The 21,487-nt window shown below is 37.4% G+C and overlaps 3 protein-coding genes across 5 annotated transcripts; 1 reads left to right on the forward strand and 2 right to left on the reverse strand.

Moving 5' to 3' along the window:
* The first annotated feature begins 608 nt into the window (after positions 1-608).
* On the forward strand, positions 609-9,231 carry LOC140004165 (serine/threonine-protein kinase BSK7-like). 2 transcript variants are annotated; one of them, XM_072063209.1, is made up of 11 exons: positions 609-861; positions 1,710-1,873; positions 1,974-2,194; positions 2,601-2,736; positions 3,441-3,574; positions 3,700-3,805; positions 5,280-5,365; positions 5,803-5,991; positions 7,028-7,180; positions 7,912-8,025; positions 8,401-9,231. In XM_072063209.1, the coding sequence occupies exons 2-11, from the start codon at positions 1,795-1,797 to the stop codon at positions 8,650-8,652; spliced, it is 1,470 nt and encodes a 489-aa protein (XP_071919310.1). In that variant the 5' UTR covers positions 609-861; positions 1,710-1,794; the 3' UTR covers positions 8,653-9,231. The 2 variants fall into 2 exon arrangements, with proteins under 2 accessions (XP_071919310.1, XP_071919311.1); XM_072063210.1 differs by having other exon boundaries at positions 723-861; positions 1,706-1,873.
* Positions 9,232-9,873: 642 nt separating this feature from the next.
* Positions 9,874-12,212, reverse strand: LOC113702684 (tubulin beta-1 chain). The gene is given in 4 exon segments (XM_027223803.2): positions 9,874-10,715; positions 11,211-11,480; positions 11,732-11,878; positions 11,881-12,212. Coding segments are annotated over 4 exon segments (1,329 nt in total). The 5' UTR covers positions 12,116-12,212; the 3' UTR covers positions 9,874-10,038.
* A 1,767-nt stretch (positions 12,213-13,979) lies between these two features.
* On the reverse strand, positions 13,980-21,487 carry LOC113703886 (glutamate--cysteine ligase, chloroplastic). 2 transcript variants are annotated; one of them, XM_027225385.2, is made up of 16 exons: positions 21,235-21,487; positions 19,737-20,070; positions 19,304-19,454; positions 19,020-19,127; positions 18,136-18,228; positions 17,908-17,991; positions 17,678-17,746; positions 17,535-17,605; positions 17,382-17,450; positions 16,812-16,905; positions 16,631-16,720; positions 16,435-16,515; positions 15,673-15,765; positions 14,775-14,855; positions 14,624-14,693; positions 13,980-14,309 (listed from the first exon to the last, which is right to left on the reverse strand). In XM_027225385.2, the coding sequence occupies exons 2-16, from the start codon at positions 20,060-20,062 to the stop codon at positions 14,221-14,223; spliced, it is 1,569 nt and encodes a 522-aa protein (XP_027081186.2). In that variant the 5' UTR covers positions 20,063-20,070; positions 21,235-21,487; the 3' UTR covers positions 13,980-14,220. The 2 variants fall into 2 exon arrangements, 1 of the variants encoding a protein (XP_027081186.2); XR_003451526.2 differs by lacking the exon at positions 13,980-14,309 and having other exon boundaries at positions 14,627-14,693; positions 14,775-14,858; positions 21,235-21,379.

The following is a 21,487-nucleotide window of genomic DNA, read 5'->3' on the forward strand; positions in this document are numbered from 1 at the left end:
ATTAGATTTGATAAGTACGAACTTGAGCTCGAACTCGAACTCAAGTAATGCAAAACAAAATTAACCTCAAACTCAACATTCAAGAGTTCGGCGAGGTCAATTCTAAGTCCAAGTTTTTTGCTCAAGTAATGCAGTACTCCGGGTAGACTCAATTTGATTATACTTGAACCAAAAAGAAAATGAATAAAAAACGGAAAAGAGAAGAAATCAAGAAAAAGATTTCACAGTTTTCACCACTAAAAGTAGACAGTAAATCATTTTGAAGTGGGAAACACCGGTCGACTTGTTTCACATACGTAACCAGTAAAAAAGAAACCCGGGTAAAAATCTAGAACTGTACGATCACCAGTCTTCATTCCTCAGACCAAGTTGACAAATTAAAAAGAAAAAAAATTCACTCCCATCATCAAACAATTATAATATTTTAAAATTAGTTTTAGTACCCATTAGATGAGCAATCGATCATGGGCATTTTATAATTCCACCACTTCTACTACTTATGTCCCCCCCAGAATTAAAATTAAAAATTGTTTTATGTCGGTGGAAATTCTTAAAAATTAAAAAGAAAAAAGAAGGGGAAAAAAACCCAAAAACCAATTGGCATACACACTGCTAGTCTGCTACTACTACACTAAATGAGATCTACACTTTGAATATCCAAATCGAGCTCTTTTCATACTTAGCTAAAAGGCACACTGTTATGCAAAGAACCCTTTTCTTTGTTCCCATTTCACCACCAGAATTTGTGCATATATAGATATAGGTATATATATATATGCAAAAAAGTTATATAAGCAATTCAGCGAAAGAAGAGAATCAAAGGGTTGTCTTGATTTTAGTTTCTTGACCTATTTCAGCAAGGTAAAGAACCCTTTTTTTTTTTTTTTGGAAAGTTCAAGGTTTTGCATATGTTGGTATGTATGTGTATATGATTTTGTAAATGAGGTTATTTTGTGAAAACTGTTGAGGGTTTTCGATTGTGGTTTGGTCTCGGTGGTTTTATGTTGGATTCAGGTTGTTGGGGTTTGAATTGGTTTGTTTGTTGACTAAAGGTGGACAAAAGGGGGAATCTATTTTTGGCTTTGTGGAGCTGTTTTAATTGAAGAGGAAGCTGAAAAATTGGAACTTCGGGATCCAGAATGAGGATCTTTAGTCTATCTGAGTTGACTTGCTTGTAAAAGGTGCTATGTTTGTGTCTAAGTATAATGGGGTTGATTTGTTTCAATCATGCGCTGAGCTTGTAGGATTTGACTGCGAGCATGTACAGGTTATTATACATTGGGTATTTGCTGTCATGTACGTCTGCATTTGGCGGTTTGTAATTAAATTCTTTTCATTGATTGGTACTGTCTCAGAGAAAGAAATGTATTGAGTGTCTTTGAGTTGAGCACGTGCGCTTTGTGAAATATATGTTTAATTTTCAAGCATTTCGTGAGATTTCAGGGAAGGTGCTGAGTGTTTTATTGATTTTGACTATTGTTTGTATCATCCCTGCAGTGTATGCTTTGCCTGGTCGAGTCGATATTAAGAGTATTAGAAGTTTTTCACTGTGTAAATTGTTGTTTATTGTGGAAAGTTTTCAAACGTAATGGTATCTGTGAATACAGTTATTGAAGGATATCAATCCAAAGATGTTTTGCACATTTGAATTTTTTGGGCTTGTCTTCTAGGAAGATTGTAACTGTTGCTAATTTGGTATGTGAAGCCAGATGGAAAATTTATGATCTTAAGGAGGTACACGTTTTTGGCATTTCTTGAGGCCTTGAGGTGTGCATCCGAGAAGCGAGTTTTGGGATGGGTTGTGAATGTTCCAAACCCAGCTGTTGTTGGACTGCAGAACAATATGGTCCAGGACATGAGGCCCTAAATGCTGGTATTCTAGATTAGCTGATATTTTTTTTGGTGGTGGTGTTTTTGGTACTAAAAGAGTGAAATTTGAGTACTTCCATAACTTCGTATTTCCCTTGGCGCAGAAAATGAGGAGAAAAGTGAAGTTAGTGATCTGCCCGTTTTTCGTGAATTCACTATTGAACAACTGAAGATAGCCACATCAGGATTTGCTGTAGAGAACATAGTTTCAGAACATGGAGAGAAAGCACCCAATGTTGTTTACAGAGGGAAGCTAGAAAATCAGAGACGGATTGCGGTCAAACGCTTTAACAGATCTGCTTGGCCTGATTCCCGTCAGTTCTTGGTAGGTGGCATTTATTTTAGATATTTGAACCACTTTGTGCTTTCCATCTTTGTGAAAGCAAGAATGACTGTTCATTTATGTTGCCTAATTTGGATTCGTGCTTTTATGTGTATTTCTGGCTCCTCCATGGTTATTGGCTGACATATATGCAACTCATTCTTTGGTTGAAACAATCAGTACTGGATGCTGACGCAGGATGAATCCGTGATCATATGTGGCGGACATTTATTTCTTAGCTTGCTTTCTGTTCTTTTCATTATGTAACAGTTTTAAACTAATTTTCATGCTTGTATTTTATTTCACCTTAGTTATTGATTGCGACTATTGCATCTGTACTTTTTCATTCCAAGAGTAACATTTTTGTCATGAGAGCTTAAACATTGCTTCTTTCGCAATTAAACTTCAGGAAGAAGCAAGAGCTGTTGGTCAACTCAGGAACCATAGATTAGTAAATCTACTAGGCTGTTGCTATGAAGGTGATGAAAGGTTACTTGTAGCAGAATTTATGCCCAATGAGACACTTGCAAAACATCTTTTCCATTGTAAGTTACCTTTGTATTTATGCATTCTGGATTTGGTATCAGCATTTAGTTGAAAACTCTCGTTGTTGGTCTAAATTGCACTCTTCTATGGGCAATCATATAGCAATCACAATTTTGTACTCACCAACCATTGCAATTGTATAATTTGTACCTTGTCTGGATGCATGCATTCTGATTATTAAAAGCTCTAGATGTTATAGTAAGCAACCATGATCTCTGTACATGTAATGTGGACGGAGTTCAATTTTTTTTGTGCTAATATTTTCCTCTCCAAGATGGTATCTGTTTTGCATGTGTTATTGTGCTAAAGACCATTTTTTTTTCTGCTTCCAAAGTTCCTAGACCTAGCCTTAAATGAATGAATCTTTTGACAAGTGGAACAAAATTTTGATGATTTACATTTTGGTTTTGTTTTCATTGCATTTGCTTAATGTGGTGATTTAGAATTTAATAATTACATGTTAGATTGGTTTTTCGCAGCTTTCAATGGTCCTAAAACCTTGTCGTGTCTTTGATTTTTTCACACATCTGATCTACAATTACAATTTGCTTGCGTGCCTATGTCTTTGAAGAAATTCACTCTTAGTTACTTATTTTAATCTTCTTTCTGTAATATCAAGAAAAGTGTAATAGTCTTTGTGAAGTTGCATCAAGTTTTTAATCCTTTAGTTGTCTGAGCAAGCTTTGGTTGCTTCTTGACTTAGGGGAAGCGCAACCAATGAAGTGGGCAATGCGGTTAAGGGTGGCTCTGTTTGTAGCACAAGCTTTAGAATATTGTACGAGTAAAGGACGGGCACTTTATCATGACCTCAATGCTTATAGAATAGTCTTTGATGATGTAAGTGTATGGTATACTTGCAGCACATTATTATTTTGTCTTGTCCACATTTTAGGAAGCATTTTCTTAATCAGCTAATTGTCATGTTGATTTCCTGGTTCTTAATATATAATTCTGTATTTCAGGATGGTAATCCCCGCTTGTCATGCTTTGGTTTAATGAAGAACAGCAGGGATGGAAAAAGCTACAGCACAAACCTGGCATTTACTCCTCCAGAGTACCTTCGGACTGGTAAAATTTTGATTGCAATTGTCATAAATGGACAAACTTATTTTAGATGGTAAATGAAATGTATATCAACTCAATACCACAGGACTGTTATTGAACATCTCTTCTTGACCTTCCACTTCGCATTAGAATAAATTATGACTTTTTTTTCCAAAAAATTGCTGGTAGCTAGTGGAATGGTTGGTACTGAATCTTGGTGTGTTCAAACATATTTACTATTAAGCTGGAAACCTGGTCATGGATAATCTTACTTACCTTAGTGAACTCTCTCTTTTTTTTCCCCCTCACAGCTGTATTAATGATGGTATTAGGCCTCACAATGTGGCGATGGAAGTTACTCTAAAATTTAGTCAACTTATCAAGATGAAATTTGAAGAAGTGTCAATATCCTCTAGATATGTTAGTGTGACCCTGATATTGCTTTAATGAGAGGTGGAAAAAGCTTTCTGTTGTTTACTTGATTAGGAATGGAGTTTTTTTGCAGCAAGCTTGCTGAATAACATGATTTATAATATCACAAGATTTGACCTTTTTCTGTTCCACAATAGCAACCAGCTTTTGAATAAGATGGGTGATGAAGAATTGTTTAGGATTCTGCAAAACTACTTTATATGTACATATTATAGTATTGCATTTAAATTTTCTGGGCAAAGTTAAACTTTATCTTTTAGCTGCTGATATTACCATATAATTTGGTTGTTAACCAACAGCTGAGTTAAGCAATATCAAATGTTAAGCTCCTGACTATCAGTACTACTTCAGACAGTGGGTTATTGTTATGGCTTGTCCTGCAATGAATTTCACATATCTTATTTCAGCTTGTTAGCTGCAGTCATTAAGAAGCTCTAGAGCTATCATTGTATTACCTTGGATTAGCTTTACCTAGCATGCTAGTTGGATACGGAACTTCTGGACATTATTTTGCTTGTGCTTTTTACTTTGCCTGAGAATTGTCACTTAGTACAGCCACTTTGAAGTTCTAGATATGGATTTTTAACAGATAGTGGTTAATTGTTTGGGTGTTAGATTTATCTTTAAAAAATTTATACCTGTTTGGTTAAGAAATAACTGGAAGGGGGCAGTCATCAGGAGGGTCCTGGGGGGGAATGCATGGCGGGGGATGGGGTTATTTTGGTAGGCTGGGAGCAGGGGATGATTTTTTCAAGCTAGGCAGTGACGGGAGAGTACGACTGCCCCTTTGCCATTCCTACTAAAAAGTACCATGTCATCCACAGACAGGTCAATGTGCCCTAAGGATGTTATCCACAAGTTATATGCTTCGCTTTTGATTTGTACGAGTAAATAGATAGTCTTAACAGAGCCTTATATTTCCCATGGAAGATTAAAACGCTGATGCATGGATATGGGTTTGGTTTTTGATAGTACTAACCAATCTTGTTAATTAGCTTCTCCTCATCAATTATATTTGAAATCATCAACATTTTTTTAATTATGGATGTGTTCAACATTTTCATAGGGAGAATTACTCCGGAAAGTGTGATGTATAGCTTTGGCACACTTCTGCTTGATCTTCTCAGTGGAAAACATATTCCCCCAAGCCATGTAAGCTTTCTTTTGGTCAAGTATTCTCTATATAACAAAATTAGGGGAATACTTTTTTTTTTCTGCATACTCTCTTCCCCCCCCCCTCTCACACACTTGCACACACAAACAGAGACACACGTGAAGAGAAAAAGTTTTTTGCTTGGTAATGTTTATCTTCCTACCTGGTAGCCTTTTTCTTTTGTTGTTTCTATAGATAGAAGTTCAAGGATGGAGTGTCAAATCCTTCAGCTAGTATAAGAATGTAACATTAAATCTCAATATCTTTTCTGGATCTCTTGAAACTGAATAGTGGATAGGCAGTTTCTCTGTGTGAATATTTGCTTTTGTTGACGGGCTAATGCATTAGTTGGGTCATGAGCCCTGTGTAAGCTATTCTTTTATGAACTTCTACTTTCAAATGACCATCCACCTAATGCAACTTACAAATTTGTCAGGCTCTTGATCTGATTAGGGACAGAAATCTTCAAATGCTGACTGATTCTTGCTTGGAAGGTCAATTTTCCAGTGATGATGGAACTGAGCTAGTACGTTTGGCCTCACGATGTCTACAATATGAGCCTCGTGAGCGACCAAATCCAAAGTCATTAGTTGCTTCATTGATTCCTCTGCAGAAGGAGATTGAGGTTTGCTTCCTTTTTTGAGTGGCATGAAAGTAACTGATTCAAGACACGCTTTTCTGCCATGTCCGTGATCGTAAGCATGGATGACATAAAGTTGTTGTATCGTGTCAGAAATGTCAAGTTTAAAAGGTGAATTTGTCTTATGGAGACGGGCAGGGACTTAGTGAACAGTTTTGGTGTAATGCTACAGCTAGCACGTGTTTTGTACTTTGCTTGACTACAATTGATTTGCTGTCCTTGCTCTCAAGCATTTCAAAGATTTTGTGTAACCAGTTTAGGTAGCTGTTGGATGTTGCCTGTCTTGTCACTATAACTTGATTATGTATATTATTTGCAAAAAGAGTCTGTATTATAGCATGACTAGTTGTGACACTTCCATTTGGAAACTCCAGAGAAGATTGTAAACTGACAGTGGATTCTCGAAATCCACAAATGTTCTTGCCTATTTTTGTCTTTGAATAGTCATATACAATTGATGATTAGCATTGATCACCTCATATAGATATAGAAATTGATCATTAGTGAATACTTAGAAGATGAAAATGGAGATTATAAATTCAGTTAGACCATAATACTTGTATCCATACGGTGCCTTGCCTGCAGAATACAGTATGTTTAACTAGTGGTTCTTATTTTAGTTCGATTATGAACAGTCAAGTGCAATGTTTTGCTCATTTTCATTTTTGAAAGTTCTTGTTTCAATGTACTTGGCGCAGGAAGATAATTTATCATCATCATCTTATTGATTGTCATGACCATGGTTTTTGGTTTCTGTTTTAAGTTTGACTTGATATGCTTTCTGTAAAAAATTTATAGGAAAATGTCTTATAAAAGAATTGACGTTGAGTTTGTAGTAGGGAAGTCGTGAGAAGAAGCAATTGTATTGATGTTTAGAAGTGGCTATGCACAATCATTTCTGCTCTCATACTTAGAAAGTCCTTCCAAGTCAAAATGCTGGAGTTTTGGTGATTGGGTGAAACATAATCTTCTGTCTCACATTTGATGCTACAGTGACATTCTAATAGAAGTTGCTTTCCAGGTTCCTTCACATGTATTGATGGGTATACCACATGGTGGTGAAGCTATGTCACTGTCTCCTCTTGGAGAGGCCTGCCAAAGAATGGATTTGACTGCCATGCATGAGATCCTGGAGAAACTTGGCTACAAGGATGATGAGGGAGCAGCTACAGAGGTTTGTTGCCTATTAGACATTTTCATAAACTTGCATTGCTTGTTCTTTGAAGATTGCTAGTGGCCTTGCATCGTGTGAAGCACTCCTTTTTTCTTTTATATGCACACATGCTCTAGCAGCCCCTCCATCCTTTTGGAGTAGCTAAGTAGACAATGGACTGACTGACAGCTTGTCATGTATTTTATTTGTGATTTTGTAATAAACTTTTGTTTGTTAACTTTTCTAATATCAAAATCTCTGAGTGCTTCTTATGGTGATTGGATCTTTTATTAGGTAGAGATATTCTGAAGTTTTATTTTTGTGGGAGGGAAAAGATGTATCTTTAATCGAATGGGGGTTGAGTTTCCCTCATAGTTGGGTATTTAGCAAAAAATTGGTTCCAGGCATATTATGTGAACCCTCTCTGGATGCCATAAAATTGTGCTTGTTGAGTGTTTGATCTCTCATATTAGCATTTTCTTGGTAATTGCCTCATCTTTCTTCTGTGATACTGCATTACGGGCAACATTTTTTTAGGTGGTTCTGCTTATTGAGGACCGAAATTATGGTTACTTCGATTCTTGCGGTTGTTTTGAACAGTAGTAGAGTACAATTTTTGAATAAAGTGCAAAAGTTGTCACTTTGTTCTTTTTATTATATTTAAAGTGTTCTTTTATGCGCCTGAGAAGCATCTCTATTGCTGTGAGACTTGAATTGATTGCGCTCATCACCGTCATATTCTCGCAATGCAGCTTTCCTTTCAGATGTGGACAAACCAGATGCAGGAAACTTTGAATTCTAAGAAGAAGGGTGATGTTGCTTTTCGCCATAAAGAGTTGATGGCTGCAATTGAATGCTACACACAGGTTAGATCACTGTAATCCTGTAATAACTATCCAATCTCTCTAAACTGGATTTATTTTGTGAATATAAAAGGAAGTAGTTAAATATGATTCCAAATTTGTTAAATAACAGGCCTGTCCTATTTAGATGGTGTATTTGTTTTATCATCTGAGCTTTCCTAAATGATGAGAACATGCTTATATCCTGGTTTGCATTTTTTTTTTCTGTTGTATCAATTAATCGAATTTTAAAATCATATGGGCATTGGGTGTCCTTGCAATTGTTCTAGGATCAGCCCAGGATCTCCTTTTTGGGTATCAAGTTTTCATTTGTCTTTTATTTCTGATCTACTATAGGTATGCTTCTGTCCTGTGTTAATACCTTGTTGCTTTTTTCAGTTTGTTGAGGTGGGGACCATGGTATCGCCAACCGTCTTTGCTCGTCGTAGTCTGTCCTATCTTATGAGTGACATGCCGCAAGAGGCTCTGAATGATGCAGTTCAAGCACAAGTGATATCTCCTGTTTGGCACATCGCTTCATACTTGCAAGCTGCTGCTCTTTTTGCTTTGGACAAGGAAAATGAAGCACAAATTGCTCTAAAAGAGGGTTCCGTTCTTGAAGAGAAAAGGAATATGACTTCCTTGAGATAAAAGAGTTAACCAAGCGTTGGCTATCTTCATTTAAAATTGCTCCATTCTGGGAAAAGATACAAGTAAAATACATCTTGGTTTCTGGTGCGGAAAGCTTAGAGGCTCTTCAGTTATTCAACTTCAAGAAAAATCAAGAGCTAAACACTACAAACTCTTATGATTCTCTTGAGTACATGGTGCGGTGGTGTCGTTGAAACATTCTTTTGGGAACATCAAATAGGTGGTTTGTTTCGGTTAGGTTGGTAGAGTCTTTCTCTGTTGATAGTAGACTAAAGCTTTCCCAGTTATACAAGTCTTTGGGGATAAGTTGTTGCAATTGGAAGGAATTATTCTTTCATAAACAGGTCAAGAGGTCGGGATTTTCTCGTTACATGCACAGGCTGGTTGGAGAACATTGCCATGCTGTAATTTATGTACAGTGCTACATGGCTTGTTCATGCTTGAGATTTGGCTGGTTCTTGTCTCTTGCATTTGACTATTTTTCTTGGTACTTTTTGTTGTGAATTTTAAGGGATTTTGGTGTCCAACAACATTTGACTCCTTGTAAATTGCGTATGAGTTAGCAGCAAGTTTACTTTCTTTGCGGCCTCTGGTGTTGGACCATTTAGAACTTGAAATCTTAAACTTCATCCAAACACTTGTGCTTTGAGAAAACTCTGAATACTGGGGCATGTTTGTGGTGAACCAAGGTTACATGCTGAAGGAAGCTGCACCAACCAACGTAGGCTTTTCTGGTGCCTGTGTGCTTCAGCCTGAAACGAGGACCAGACTTGATCTCACCCATCGGTAGTCTAATTTAAAACTTGAAGCTCGAGCATGTCAAACGAAAGTGGAACAATCCAGATTATCTGACTTTGGCGCTCGACTGGGGTGTCAATGCCCCCAAACACATTAGCGTAATCTGTGAAAAGTTTCCCAGTTTATTCTTGACTCTTGTTGGATTAAGCTTAGGCAAATTATTAAGGTTCCCGAGTCGCATTCACCAAATTCACTTTTGTTTATGGTAAAGATGCAGCATTAGTCAAATTAACGTTCAATTTTTCGCCTGCAAATCTATTCCCAAAATCAAATGTAGAGCCACAAACTCCAAATCTTGAAAATATTTTCAGGCCCCCAGTTTTGTGAGTCACATCTTGACTTTGCAGCTATTACCCCCAGTCAGACTAGATGGTGCTATTTCAAGATTGACATAACATAACAACTAGATTAAAAAAGAAGAAAAAAAAAAACACGCCATATATTCGTATAGAAACATCAATAGTTAACACTTTACATACAGTATAAGATCACCAATAGTGATATTATGGTGCAAGACCTTACTCACAATCACCATGGAAAGAACATAAATAAATGCAATAATTTTAATATTCAAGCCCTCTTCAAATCTTAGCTTTCCAGAACCGCCTCTTGATCATCATCATAGTCTTCATCACCAGAGGCTGCAGCATCTTGATACTGCTGATATTCAGAAACCAAATCATTCATGTTACTTTCAGCCTCAGTGAACTCCATTTCATCCATTCCTTCACCAGTGTACCAATGCAAGAAAGCCTTCCTCCTAAACATGACTGTAAACTGCTCGGAAACACGCCTAAACATCTCTTGAATCGATGTTGAATTCCCCATAAATGTCGAAGACATTGCCAACCCTGTTGGTGGAATGTCACAAACACTTGATTTTACATTATTTGGGATCCACTCGACAAAGAATGATGAGTTCTTGTTTTGCACATTGATCATCTGCTCATCAACCTCTTTGGTGCTCATTTTGCCTCGGAACATTGCTGAGGCTGTCAGGTATCTACCGTGGCGTGGATCAGCAGCGCACATCATGTTCTTGGCGTCCCACATTTGTTGCGTGAGCTCCGGAATGGTGAGTGCTCTGTATTGCTGCGATCCTCTTGAAGTTAAGGGTGCAAATCCAACCATGAAGAAGTGTAGGCGTGGGAATGGAATTAAGTTCACCGCTAGCTTTCTCAGATCAGAATTAAGTTGGCCAGGGAAACGAAGGCAACATGTTACTCCACTCATGGTTGTTGAAATCAGGTGGTTCAAATCACCAACTGCGCCAAAACAAGAAAAGGAATCACATATTGAAGTGTGCTCCGTGCTGAAGTGCTGACATATGTAACACGAACATTTAACTACCATTCCTATTCTTGCACATATCATCTCATTAGCCTGCCCTAATCATCCGTCCAGATTTAAAGAGTGATTGTTTTGGGAGTTAATCTCAAAATGATAAGAGGCCTTGTGTATCTCCAACAATTGACCGCGAAATATAACGTTGCTAGTTGCTACATAATCTCACAATTCGTTTGGCCGGTTGAATTTTTACTACACACAATTAGACAGACCTGCAGGAAATTTAGGAAGCAACTTGAATTATTCAAGAATTAGGATCTAGTATAAAGGAAGTGTTAACAATTCCAATGAATTGTACTTCAAGACGATAGAAGCCTCAACTATTGAGACCCCTGATCCTGTAAGTTCATGACTAGTTTCACTAAGTTGGTTATTCAACTTCCTTGCAGTGCTTAATTAACTTGGCAACTTACAGCTTGGATTTGTGAGCTTGAGTGTTCTGAAACAAATATCGTAGAGTGCTTCATTGTCCAGGACCATGCATTCATCGGCATTCTCAACCAGTTGGTGAACTGAGAGTGTGGCATTGTAGGGCTCAACAACTGTGTCAGAGACCTTTGGAGAAGGGAAGACTGAGAATGTCAGCATCATTCTATCAGGGTACTCTTCCCTGATCTTAGATATCAGCAGAGTCCCCATTCCTGATCCGGTGCCTCCTCCAAGTGAATGGCATATTTGAAATCCTATATTGTTACAGATATAAGAACATGTAATTAGAATTGAAGCCACATTTGTACCATGACACATTGACTCTGCAAGTACCAAATAACTAAAGAAACAGCAATTTTTACATGAAAACTTAGTCAAAGTACTAGAAAGTCTGAATGGACTAAGCGGGTACGTACTTGTCCACTACACGAGAGTTTTCTGCAGATTCTATGTTGTGAGTGCATAATAATAGCTGTTCACGAAATTGAGATGTTGGAATTTTCACCTTGTAAGCAGTCACAGTTCTCTGCTTCCTTTCGAACAACATCAAGAACAGAATCAATCAGCTCAGCTCCTTCAGTATAATGGCCCTTAGCCCAATTGTTTCCGGCACCGTTTTGGCCGAAAACAAAGTTGTCAGGCTTGAAAATCTTCCAGTCCTCAAACTGTCCATAGTCCCAGGTTCAAGGTCCATGAGGACAGCTCTTGGGACGTACCTGCCACCACTGGCCTCATTGTAGTAAACATTGACCCTCTCGAGCTGAACATGAGAGCTGCCACTGTGGTTTCCTGTGGCATCAATCCCATGTTCATCACAAACGACTTCCCAAAACTTGCCACCAATCTGGTTGCCGCATTGCCCTGCTTGGATATGAAGAATTTCTCTCATTCTCTAAGCAATATATTTTTTTTCCTCTTCTTTTTTGAAGATATATATGAGATATATAGATGGTTTGAAAAAAAAAGAGTAAGAAGGATGAGAGAAAAGGAGGTGACATGGAAGTGTGAATGAGGGAAGGCTTTTTGTAGTAGGAGTAGGATGGAATTTGATTGAGACATTGATATTTTTCTTCCACCTTACAATAATGCATAGATCCAATTAGTAATTTCATGTGGGTATGTTTCTGCAATTTTCTTGTGGAGGCGATGTCAACTTCAACAGGAAATATGAGCTGGAGCAGAATAATACAACCATCATGTGTGGGTACCTTTCTCATCCTATATAAGATTATTATGGACTGTATCTCCACAAAAGAAATTATGGAGAAAATAAAATCCATAGAAAATGAATCAATTATAATGAGAAATTCTTAATCTTATTACTTGAATCAAGAAATTTCTAATTCTTATCAGATCAATATTTGATCTACCACAGGCTTCCAAGGTTTGTGACTTCAGTTTTGCCTTTGTTATAGAAATTCTGCCTCTTCATTTGGCAATTTCGAGGTGGGATATGCCATAGTATAGTAACTAGTCTATTAGTCGAGCTTAAGGCAATTATTTAGTCGCTTGTCATATGTCATTTCTGTTGCTTAATCAAATTGATCATTGCTTAATGTAAGATCTCATACCCGACCCTACACAATTAAGTTGGTGGTTCGTCTTAGTTTTATTCCCAATTTGATGATTCCTTTGTATATATGAATTTCGATCATTCAGTGCAAAAAAAAAAAAAAAAAAAAAGGAAAAGGAAGAAGAAGAAGAAGAAGAAAAAAGGGGTAACAACCAACAATTATTGAAGGTATGAATATGTCTTCATCTATGATGATTGTTTCCAATGCAGATACATGACTGGCAATCTCTCATTCCAACTCCTATCAGCTGTATCATCCAAAGTATCCAATGACTGTTTTAAGTCAGAAATCAAGGATTTTATGCTTCGATTAGAGTGTCAACTTTTGAGTGGAGACTGGTGAGCTAATTAATTAATATTGAGATTAGCTGTCCTTAGACAGGATCTAATACTACAACATTATCCCACCATAATGTTAAGAAGATGCTTCAACCACCAGCCATTTATTTACTAATCACCCGTCGCTTCAACTCGCAATGCTGCAAGGAATTATCTTCCTATAGAAAATTCAATGGCATCAGACATTTGGTAAATGGCATATGACAAGTCCATGGCCCACACCAGCCTTACATTTTGTTGGTATATGTGGAGAAGGGGGAAGCTCAATGCACTCTTCCATCGTCCGTTTTAGGCTTGCTATCCAAATCCACTCCCCACTGATTGATGTCGGTAAGACGGCTGAAGGAAACAATTAATGTCCGGCGTTAACAAACTACAACTAGCCCCATTCACAAAGGGTGGTTGACATAGAAGGGTCCAAACTTGGGGGAACCAAATCACATGGCGCATTTTGGACGGGCACATGTATGAGCACCCGGAATTGACTGGAAATGAGACACCAACTAGCGAACCGCCCACGCCATTTTGAGGGCCCAAAAACCACAAATCGGACCGTAATCCACGCATTACATCGTCGGTAATCAGTAGTATTACGTACAACCCTTTGATTCTTCTCCTCCTTAATTAAGTATGCTTTGTTTGCATATTTAGAAAGAGAAATCAGAGGCATCGGCAAGAAATTCGGACCTGCACATCACAGTACTAAGCAACAATTATGTGGAAAAAAGTTTATTCAGAAGAATACTCTTGCGGCGTAATGCGTATTAATAATGCAACCACAACCACAGCCACAGCCACTTTTTTTTTTTTTCCCCGTGGCATCGTCGGTACAAACTAGAAGGACTTTAAACTAAACATTCATTTATTCCATCCTCGAAAGGAATTCCAAGATGAGAGCGATGTGCATGTTTTGAAGTTTACAAAACATGATCTTGCACTAATTTATTTCCTAGTAGAGTACACAGGAGGGTGCAAATTTAAGTAACTTCTCATCTCCAAATCTACACAAAAATTCTAATCAGAATCCTTGTAGCGAGCATCGGACCGGTATATAAAGTGCAGAAAGAATAATGGAAGCGACTTCAGTAGAGCAGCTCCTCGAAAACAGGATCTACACTTTGCCCCCACTTCCCATGGTACAACTCCAGGAGCCTCTCTGCAGGTGTTACACCTGCCAAGATTTGAAGGAAAAAAAATGTCATTGCATGTGAGATAGATACGCGTATTGTCGACGCACTATATGATCCCTTCTCAAGTCTAAACAGTAGAATTCTGTGAGGTGAAATCTACAAGAATAGCTGGATGCAATATGCATCAATCCAGATTAAGAGTCGTGCTTTGACAATAGCAGCACAAATCAAGAACTAATGCACAGCCAGCAGGATTGACTCACTTCAATTTAGATAAACAAGTGGGAGCGCAAACAAAAAATCGCCATGGACTGCAAGCGAAGACAAAATAATTTTCTAGTGTACATCTATTTACCTGTTTTCACAACTTCAGCAACTTCATTCAAAAATCCTGTTTCCTTAAAGCCTCTCCTCTCTAAACCATCCTGCACATACGAAATTACATTTGAATGGGTAGAAAAAATGGCACGAAAATCTGTCACCAACTTCAATGCCTTTCAACTCACCTTAGCCAACTTTACCACGTCTTGTGCCACATGCTTCAGCAGCCCATCCCGGAATGGTGTATTCAAACCGCTCTTTGGTACCTACTACATAATTTGGGATCAAAATGATAATTCTACCAAGATGCAACCTACCTTAATACTATACTGCAGGTACAGCTCAAAAACCAATACAATTCGAGTAAAATCTAAACCACATTTTCTTATCCATGCTCCAATCAATATAAGGGGGCAACCATGAAAAGCAGGTCAAATGACCTGATACTTTATTCTTTCAAAAAATGAAATATGGACATACTCAAAAAGTTATCTTCTGGGTTCAGCAAGTAAAAAGGCTTTATCTTTTGTATAGTGATATGTCCGTATCCTAATTCCAAATATGTGGATCATTTAGTAGTCCATCTTTGAAAAATAAGAATGCTGAAACATCCTGCTTTATGTCCGAGGAATTTAGATGTATAGTGGAAAAAAGCAATATGTTAACTAATTCAAGAGAACTGTAACAGGAAGCTCTACAGCTGCTTCAGAACCCATGAATTTGTAGCTTGCCATAGTTTCGAGTTTCAACTTCCCTCCTCCAATCAGCAGTCTTCTTCTTGCTGAGATATTTCCTACTTAAAGCTAGACCCTCGCATGCTTGACAACCTTGGATGTGGACCAAGAGCACGGGGCAATGAAAAGGAAGCAAATATTAATTTCTCCAAACCATCAACCTTCCTCCTTAATCATCAGTTTTATTCTTGCTGTCAAATGCCTACTTAAAGCTAGATAGTTGTCAGTTAACAGCCATTATTTGCTTTAAGAGCACAGGCCAATGGTAATGAACACATGGAACACATGACGTAGTTGATAGCTTCTGCCCAAAAAATAATATTTTTCATGGTCAAGACAAATTTATTACCTTATTCCTGAGCATTTGTCTTTCTTCTGCCGTCCAATCAGCTGTCATGTCCAGAACACTTTGAAGAGAAATTTCATCATATAGAAGGCCCACCTGGAATACAGATACTTGATAATCTAATGGAACTAATCCCAAAATAGAAGGTTTACAACTGAATTCTCCACAAGGAAAGCAGGCTATCAATTTAAGAATGAGAAGAATGTGGAATTCAAGGCAAAAGTATCACATGTTTCTACCACTTCAATTTCTCAGCCAATAATCAAAGAATACTTTTAAAAAAAAAAAATTTTTTTCCAGCAAGGGAGGGGTGGAATTTAAGAAGCAGGGAGGGGGAAGGGGGATTGGAACCCAGGACCTCTAAATCTCGTTAGCCACTAGATCAAGGCCTCCTCGGCTAATCAATGAATATTTGTTATCCCATTCCCTCACAAACCCTAAAAGAAGGGAACACAAAAGGCAAGGGCAAGAGCTTGGCAGACCAAACAATCATCATCCAAAGATTATCTACAGCAAGTGACAAGCAGTAACCTAACTATATATAACCAATGTTACCATTTAAGCCTGTCTCCAAAATTTTTAGGAAAAGAAACTTAAGAAGAACAATCACTTCTGACAAGACAAGCCTAAGAAGAAGAAAAAAACCATTCATTGACCGAACAAATAATTCTTTCAGTTCTATCTTCAAGTAACACTCGTACTGATACTTCCCAATTGAGACAACAAAATGGCATGGATAGCAAATTCTAGAAAGAAGCTCTATACCCAGAATGCAGGCAGCGCACATAGCCTCCTCCAAGGTCCTCCATCAGCACCTCTCATCTCCAAATATCTCTTAAGCCTCACCTAATGAAAATCAGGTTGAGGTCTATTTTCATATATGACCTCACTCAAAAAGCAGCATGGACAAGATACAGAATATTATCATCACATCAATCTCAGCTCAGCTAAGAACACAGACCTCAGGAAATATTGTTGTGAGATGATTCTCCCAGTCATTCAGGCTCGGATATTCACCAGGAATAGAAGGAAGTTTTCCTGCCATAAAATCCTGCAAATAATTTACATTAAAAGATACCTTTTACATTTACTAAACAAATATTGTTTGATCTGCAATCAGAATTTCAAGTACAGTTAAATACCCGGAATGACATTCCAGCACAGTTGACATACTCCTTTTTCCGATACACAAAATACATTGGCACATCAAGAGCATATTCTACATATTGCTCAAACCTGTAAGAATGCAAATAAAGGGTATTACCGTAGGGATGAGTTGATCCATGAAAATCTTCTTAGAAGAGATCAACAATTTGTTATCCCATCTTTCTTCAATGTTCGATGCAAATCAAGAACATCTTTCGAACAAAATAGGTGGGAGCAGAATGAATGAACCTTTAGTTGGAATGTGTGGTCACCTGCCACTCTAATAAAAGCTAAAGGAGAATTCTACATTTTCAAATGTTAATTTTTCTTTTAATTATTCTTTTTAGAGTTCTCTGTTTCTATGCTGTCTTCCAAGTAATATGTGCTCTTAAATGGTTAACAATTTGTGAAAAATCATAAGAGTAAAAAATTGAGGCAATGCATAACCATGTATCAGCCCCCTACTAGTTGATTTGTTTTCCAAATCACCATGCAACAGTTTAAGTAGAGAGACATAAGACTCTATTTTTTTCATCCAATTATTTCAGAAAACTTGGAGAACCTACCCAAAAGAGTCATCGAAGACAAAGGGAAGCATGCCTGCACGATTATTATCTGTATCTGTCCAAATTTGGCTGGTCAAGAAAGAATTTTGTGAGATCCTAGTACAGAGTTGCAATTTCACCAAAACAACGAAATATAGATCATTCTATCAGTACCTTCGCATGCTAAGATATCCATTTGGTTTTCCTTCAGTGAACGGTGAATTTGCAAATAAAGCTGTAGCAATCTGTTTCACTGCCCTGTTAGATCTCAAAAAACAACATATGCTTTTTCAATAGATATGAAGAAGAATTCTCACAGGCTGCAGTGCAAGACCAGCTCGGAATTTTCTTATCATGTCAGCTTCAGAACTGAAGTCCAGATTCACCTGCCAAAAGCGGGATAAATATAACTTCCGCTGCACAATTATGACTCTTCACAGACCAGAACCCATGAGAAATGGGAAGAGAGAGATAATCCGTAGCAATTATTATCCATCTACAACATACAGAATTAGTACTGTGAAAAAATAAAATCAAATATTCTCACCTGAACAGTACACGTTCTGAACATCATGTCAAGCCCCAGTGAGCCAACTTTAGGCATGTAATTTCTCATAATTTCATATCTCCCCTGAGCCAGAATACTAGGTAAGCATACCAACAGCAAACTAAAGCTTATGGAGAAAACTAGTAACAGTAACAGTATAATAATATACTAAATACAAGAGTAAAGATGTCACAGACTAAATGAAAATTGGATTTATTTCACTATTACCTTCGGCATTATAGGTATGTCGTTTAATCCCCATTTGGGTTGGAAACCAATTCCTAGAAATCCAATGCCCATCTCCTCTGCAACAGCTTTGACCTGTGCAGTTCATTTCAAAACAAAAATCAAATTATAAACAATTTGCAGACTTTTTTGTTCCATGTATTTTGAGAGAAAAACAGAGAGGTTCAATAAGTAAATTGCCTGGACATTCAAAGTAATGCCTACCAGAAGAATTTCCACACAAAAGAATGAAAAATGATATGGAAGAAAATTTCCTTTGCCATATGAAAAATAGAAAGTTTTGTTGCAGAAACAGTGTATTTGGATAGGATATTACTAGGAAAATTTTTTGCAATAACACTATAGCACTTTTTTGTCATGTGATATATGTGAAAATAAATAGGTTCTTGGAAGATAAAAAGGTAATTGGAAAATGCATTTATGACGCAATCACAATTTATTTTTGCAAATAACAACCTATCCAAACACACCCATATTTAGAAGGGTAGTAGAGGAGCTCAAGTAAACCAGTGAAACTATAAAGTTAGTGACCAAGGTCTACAATACGGTAAACATTTTACCTGGAAGAAAATGAAGAGAGTCTCTAGTACTAAAAGTCATGTGTAAAAATGCGTCATGATACTTTTAATTCCACGTAAAGATATATACATACTTGAAAAGAACAGAGGCACAAATAATACATCATCAGCCAACATGCATATATGTGCAACAGAGGGTTGTGCACATTTAAACTAATTAATAACTAAAATTCTAGTCTATCAGAACTAAGATTCTTCGTTTCAAAAAGAAAGTAGGACAACCTTTCAACAGGAGGGCGGTGGATTCCATATTTAATTTAATATGTGTAACAAATTTTTTGGACAAACCTGGTAAAGATGTGAATTAACCTCTGCACAAGTTTGATGCAGTGTTTCAAGCGGTGCACCACTTAACTCAAATTGGCCACCAGGCTCCAGTGATATGCTTTGCTTTCCCTGACCAGATACAGAGTAAAAGCTTCTCACAACCATGATAAAAGGGATAAATCTCAAACTTTGTTATCAGAACCCATCAAGATGAACAAGGACATAAAATCTTAAGGATATTTGAAGTAACTGACTAGCATTGAAAGTAATTAATACATGATGAACACCAGGAAAGAATAATATACCTGTTTCAGACCAATAATGTTCTCACCCTCCATTATTTTGTCCCAGTCAAATCTCTCAGAAATACTATTAAGCAACTCCGCAATTTGTTCATATTTCATTGGTCGGAGAGTCCCAAACTCAAAACCAAACTTTTCATGTTCAGTGCCGATTCTGTCAAGTCCAAGGAGTTACAAGAAGGTTATCAAATCTACCAACCCCTTGAGTTGATTTAACCCCATAGAAACACACACACACACGCATAAAAAAACTTAAAATAAGTCATGTAATTAATAATTCAATTGTTTCAGTTTGATAGGAGTTCCAAGTGACTACTCACATCATGCCTAAAAGCAGTTCTATTAAATTCCACATAACAAACAAGGATGGGGCATTGTTTAGGCAAAAAAGGGTGCAACTGAAAATCGAAGTACCAATAAAAGCTAGAAGTTGAACCTCCATTTCTCCTTAGGCTTGCATCCGGAAGCCAGGTACCCTACAAGATCTTCCTTTGTCAGTGGCTCTGCAGCAACAACAGCATCCTCTGTAGGAGGGCTTGCAGCAACAATCACCTGGTGTCTCCTTTTACTCTCTCCAGGACCATAACTCCTTCGCTGCTTTGACAAATTTGACGAAGAGAAACGGAAACCAAAACAAACATCCTTAACTTTAGACCCCTCCATGCTGCCGGTTAGGCTATAAACCACACTGTGTCCAGCTTTACATCTTACGATCTCAGGCTGAACGCAGTATGATGGACCAGCCTGTGACATTAGTGCCATTTTTACACCTGAAACGTCAGAAATGCCAAGTTTTACTAACAGCTTCTCATGCCCAAACCAGCAGTCAGAATTTATAGATCTTAGCATCAATAATTGAACAGCATAACACTATATTCAAATTATATTCTGTGTGATATACAAGAGGAGAAAGTTTTCTTATTTGACCAGTTAAAACTATTTCACAAAGCCAGCAGGCAAGATAAGCTAAAAACAGAAAAGAAAATGTACACCAATGACAAGTTCAAACATAAGTTCATACACAAAAGAGCTAAAGATTTGAATGCAAAACCTATTTCAACGAAAATCAGCTCATTAATGCATCTTTTCTCTTGTTATGTTAACGGCCTAGTCCAGAATGAGAATTTCAGTGCCGATCTAGACTGCACAGAATCTTTTCTACGATACGAAAAGGCAATTTATATTTTTCTAGTGGGAAAAGATTTTAAAATGCCTATAAGCAGAAACATCATAGTTTAATACGTACTTATCTTAAACCATTAATATCTGCTTGTAAGCTCTCATGCATGTCAAAACTTCACAATGCAAAAGAAATAAAACTCCAGAAGCCGAGTAAGATTCTTAAAGTCAAAACAACATTGAAAAAAAAAACAATAAAACCAGCAATACTAGAAACCTGTTGGCTGTTGCTATCTAAGTATAAGTCAAAATACTTCAACACAGTTTAAGCAACTTTGCACGACAAAGTCGACTCATCAAAAGCAAACAATATATTTTAAAAAACCAATTTAGCCAATGAAAAATACAGATAACTGCCAAACTAACAAAGATTGGTTCTTGCAATCTATATGAAAAAGAGCTTCAAGTGATTCAAATTATACAACCATCAGGAACTCAAAAATAACACTCCAGAATCCATTCGCATATAATAAATAAAACAAGAAAAACAAACAATTAGAGCTCTAAAAATTCATTCTTTGACATATACGAGACTAAAGGAAATGCTCCACATTAGCAGAATTCTGCCCTGGGAATCATAGTCATAAACATGCAGACACCAAAAATCTAAAACAATCGCATAACCAGATAAAATCCCCCCATAAACACAAAAGGGTTTTGCACAGCAAGAATAAAAAAAATTGATTCTTGACATGGTACAAGCCAATGGCATGGCCCCAGAAAGGATGACAAATTTAAGAAGAGATGAGATATACCTGAGCCCTTAAATTCTTGGGACAAAATAGAAAATTTCCGGATTCGGGGAAGATAAGTGAGATTTGAGTGAGGGAGGGAACAGAGGTGCTTGGAAATGGCAAAGGGAGAAAGAGATGAGCTAAAAGAAGGGTGGTAACCCGAAGGACGTGCTTGGGATACAAATGGTAGAATTTGGGTCTGTTGCTTTATTCAGAGTGTCCCTTATAAAGAAAGGTTAAGAGTGTGTGCACCAGGCCACTTGGAGAGTGGCAC

This window comes from Coffea arabica, chromosome 8c (genome assembly GCF_036785885.1).
Source record: "Coffea arabica cultivar ET-39 chromosome 8c, Coffea Arabica ET-39 HiFi, whole genome shotgun sequence".
Lineage (NCBI taxonomy): Eukaryota > Viridiplantae > Streptophyta > Magnoliopsida > Gentianales > Rubiaceae > Coffea > Coffea arabica.

Excerpts from the sequence above, each read along its gene's own strand:
- LOC113703886 (XM_027225385.2), bottom strand. The coding sequence starts at position 20,062 with ATGGCACTAATGTCACAGGCTGGTCCATCATACTGCGTTCAGCCTGAG. Across the intron at positions 16,721-16,811 it reads GTGCTGGAATGTCATTCCGG|GATTTTATGGCAGGAAAACT; the intron begins GTATTTAACTGT and ends AATTATTTGCAG. Across the intron at positions 15,766-16,434 it reads GTGCGCTGCCTGCATTCTGG|GTGGGCCTTCTATATGATGA; the intron begins GTATAGAGCTTC and ends TCTGTATTCCAG.
- LOC140004165 (XM_072063209.1), top strand. The coding sequence starts at position 1,795 with ATGGGTTGTGAATGTTCCAAACCCAGCTGTTGTTGGACTGCAGAACAA. Across the intron at positions 2,195-2,600 it reads CTGATTCCCGTCAGTTCTTG|GAAGAAGCAAGAGCTGTTGG; the intron begins GTAGGTGGCATT and ends ATTAAACTTCAG. Across the intron at positions 3,806-5,279 it reads TCCAGAGTACCTTCGGACTG|GGAGAATTACTCCGGAAAGT; the intron begins GTAAAATTTTGA and ends ACATTTTCATAG.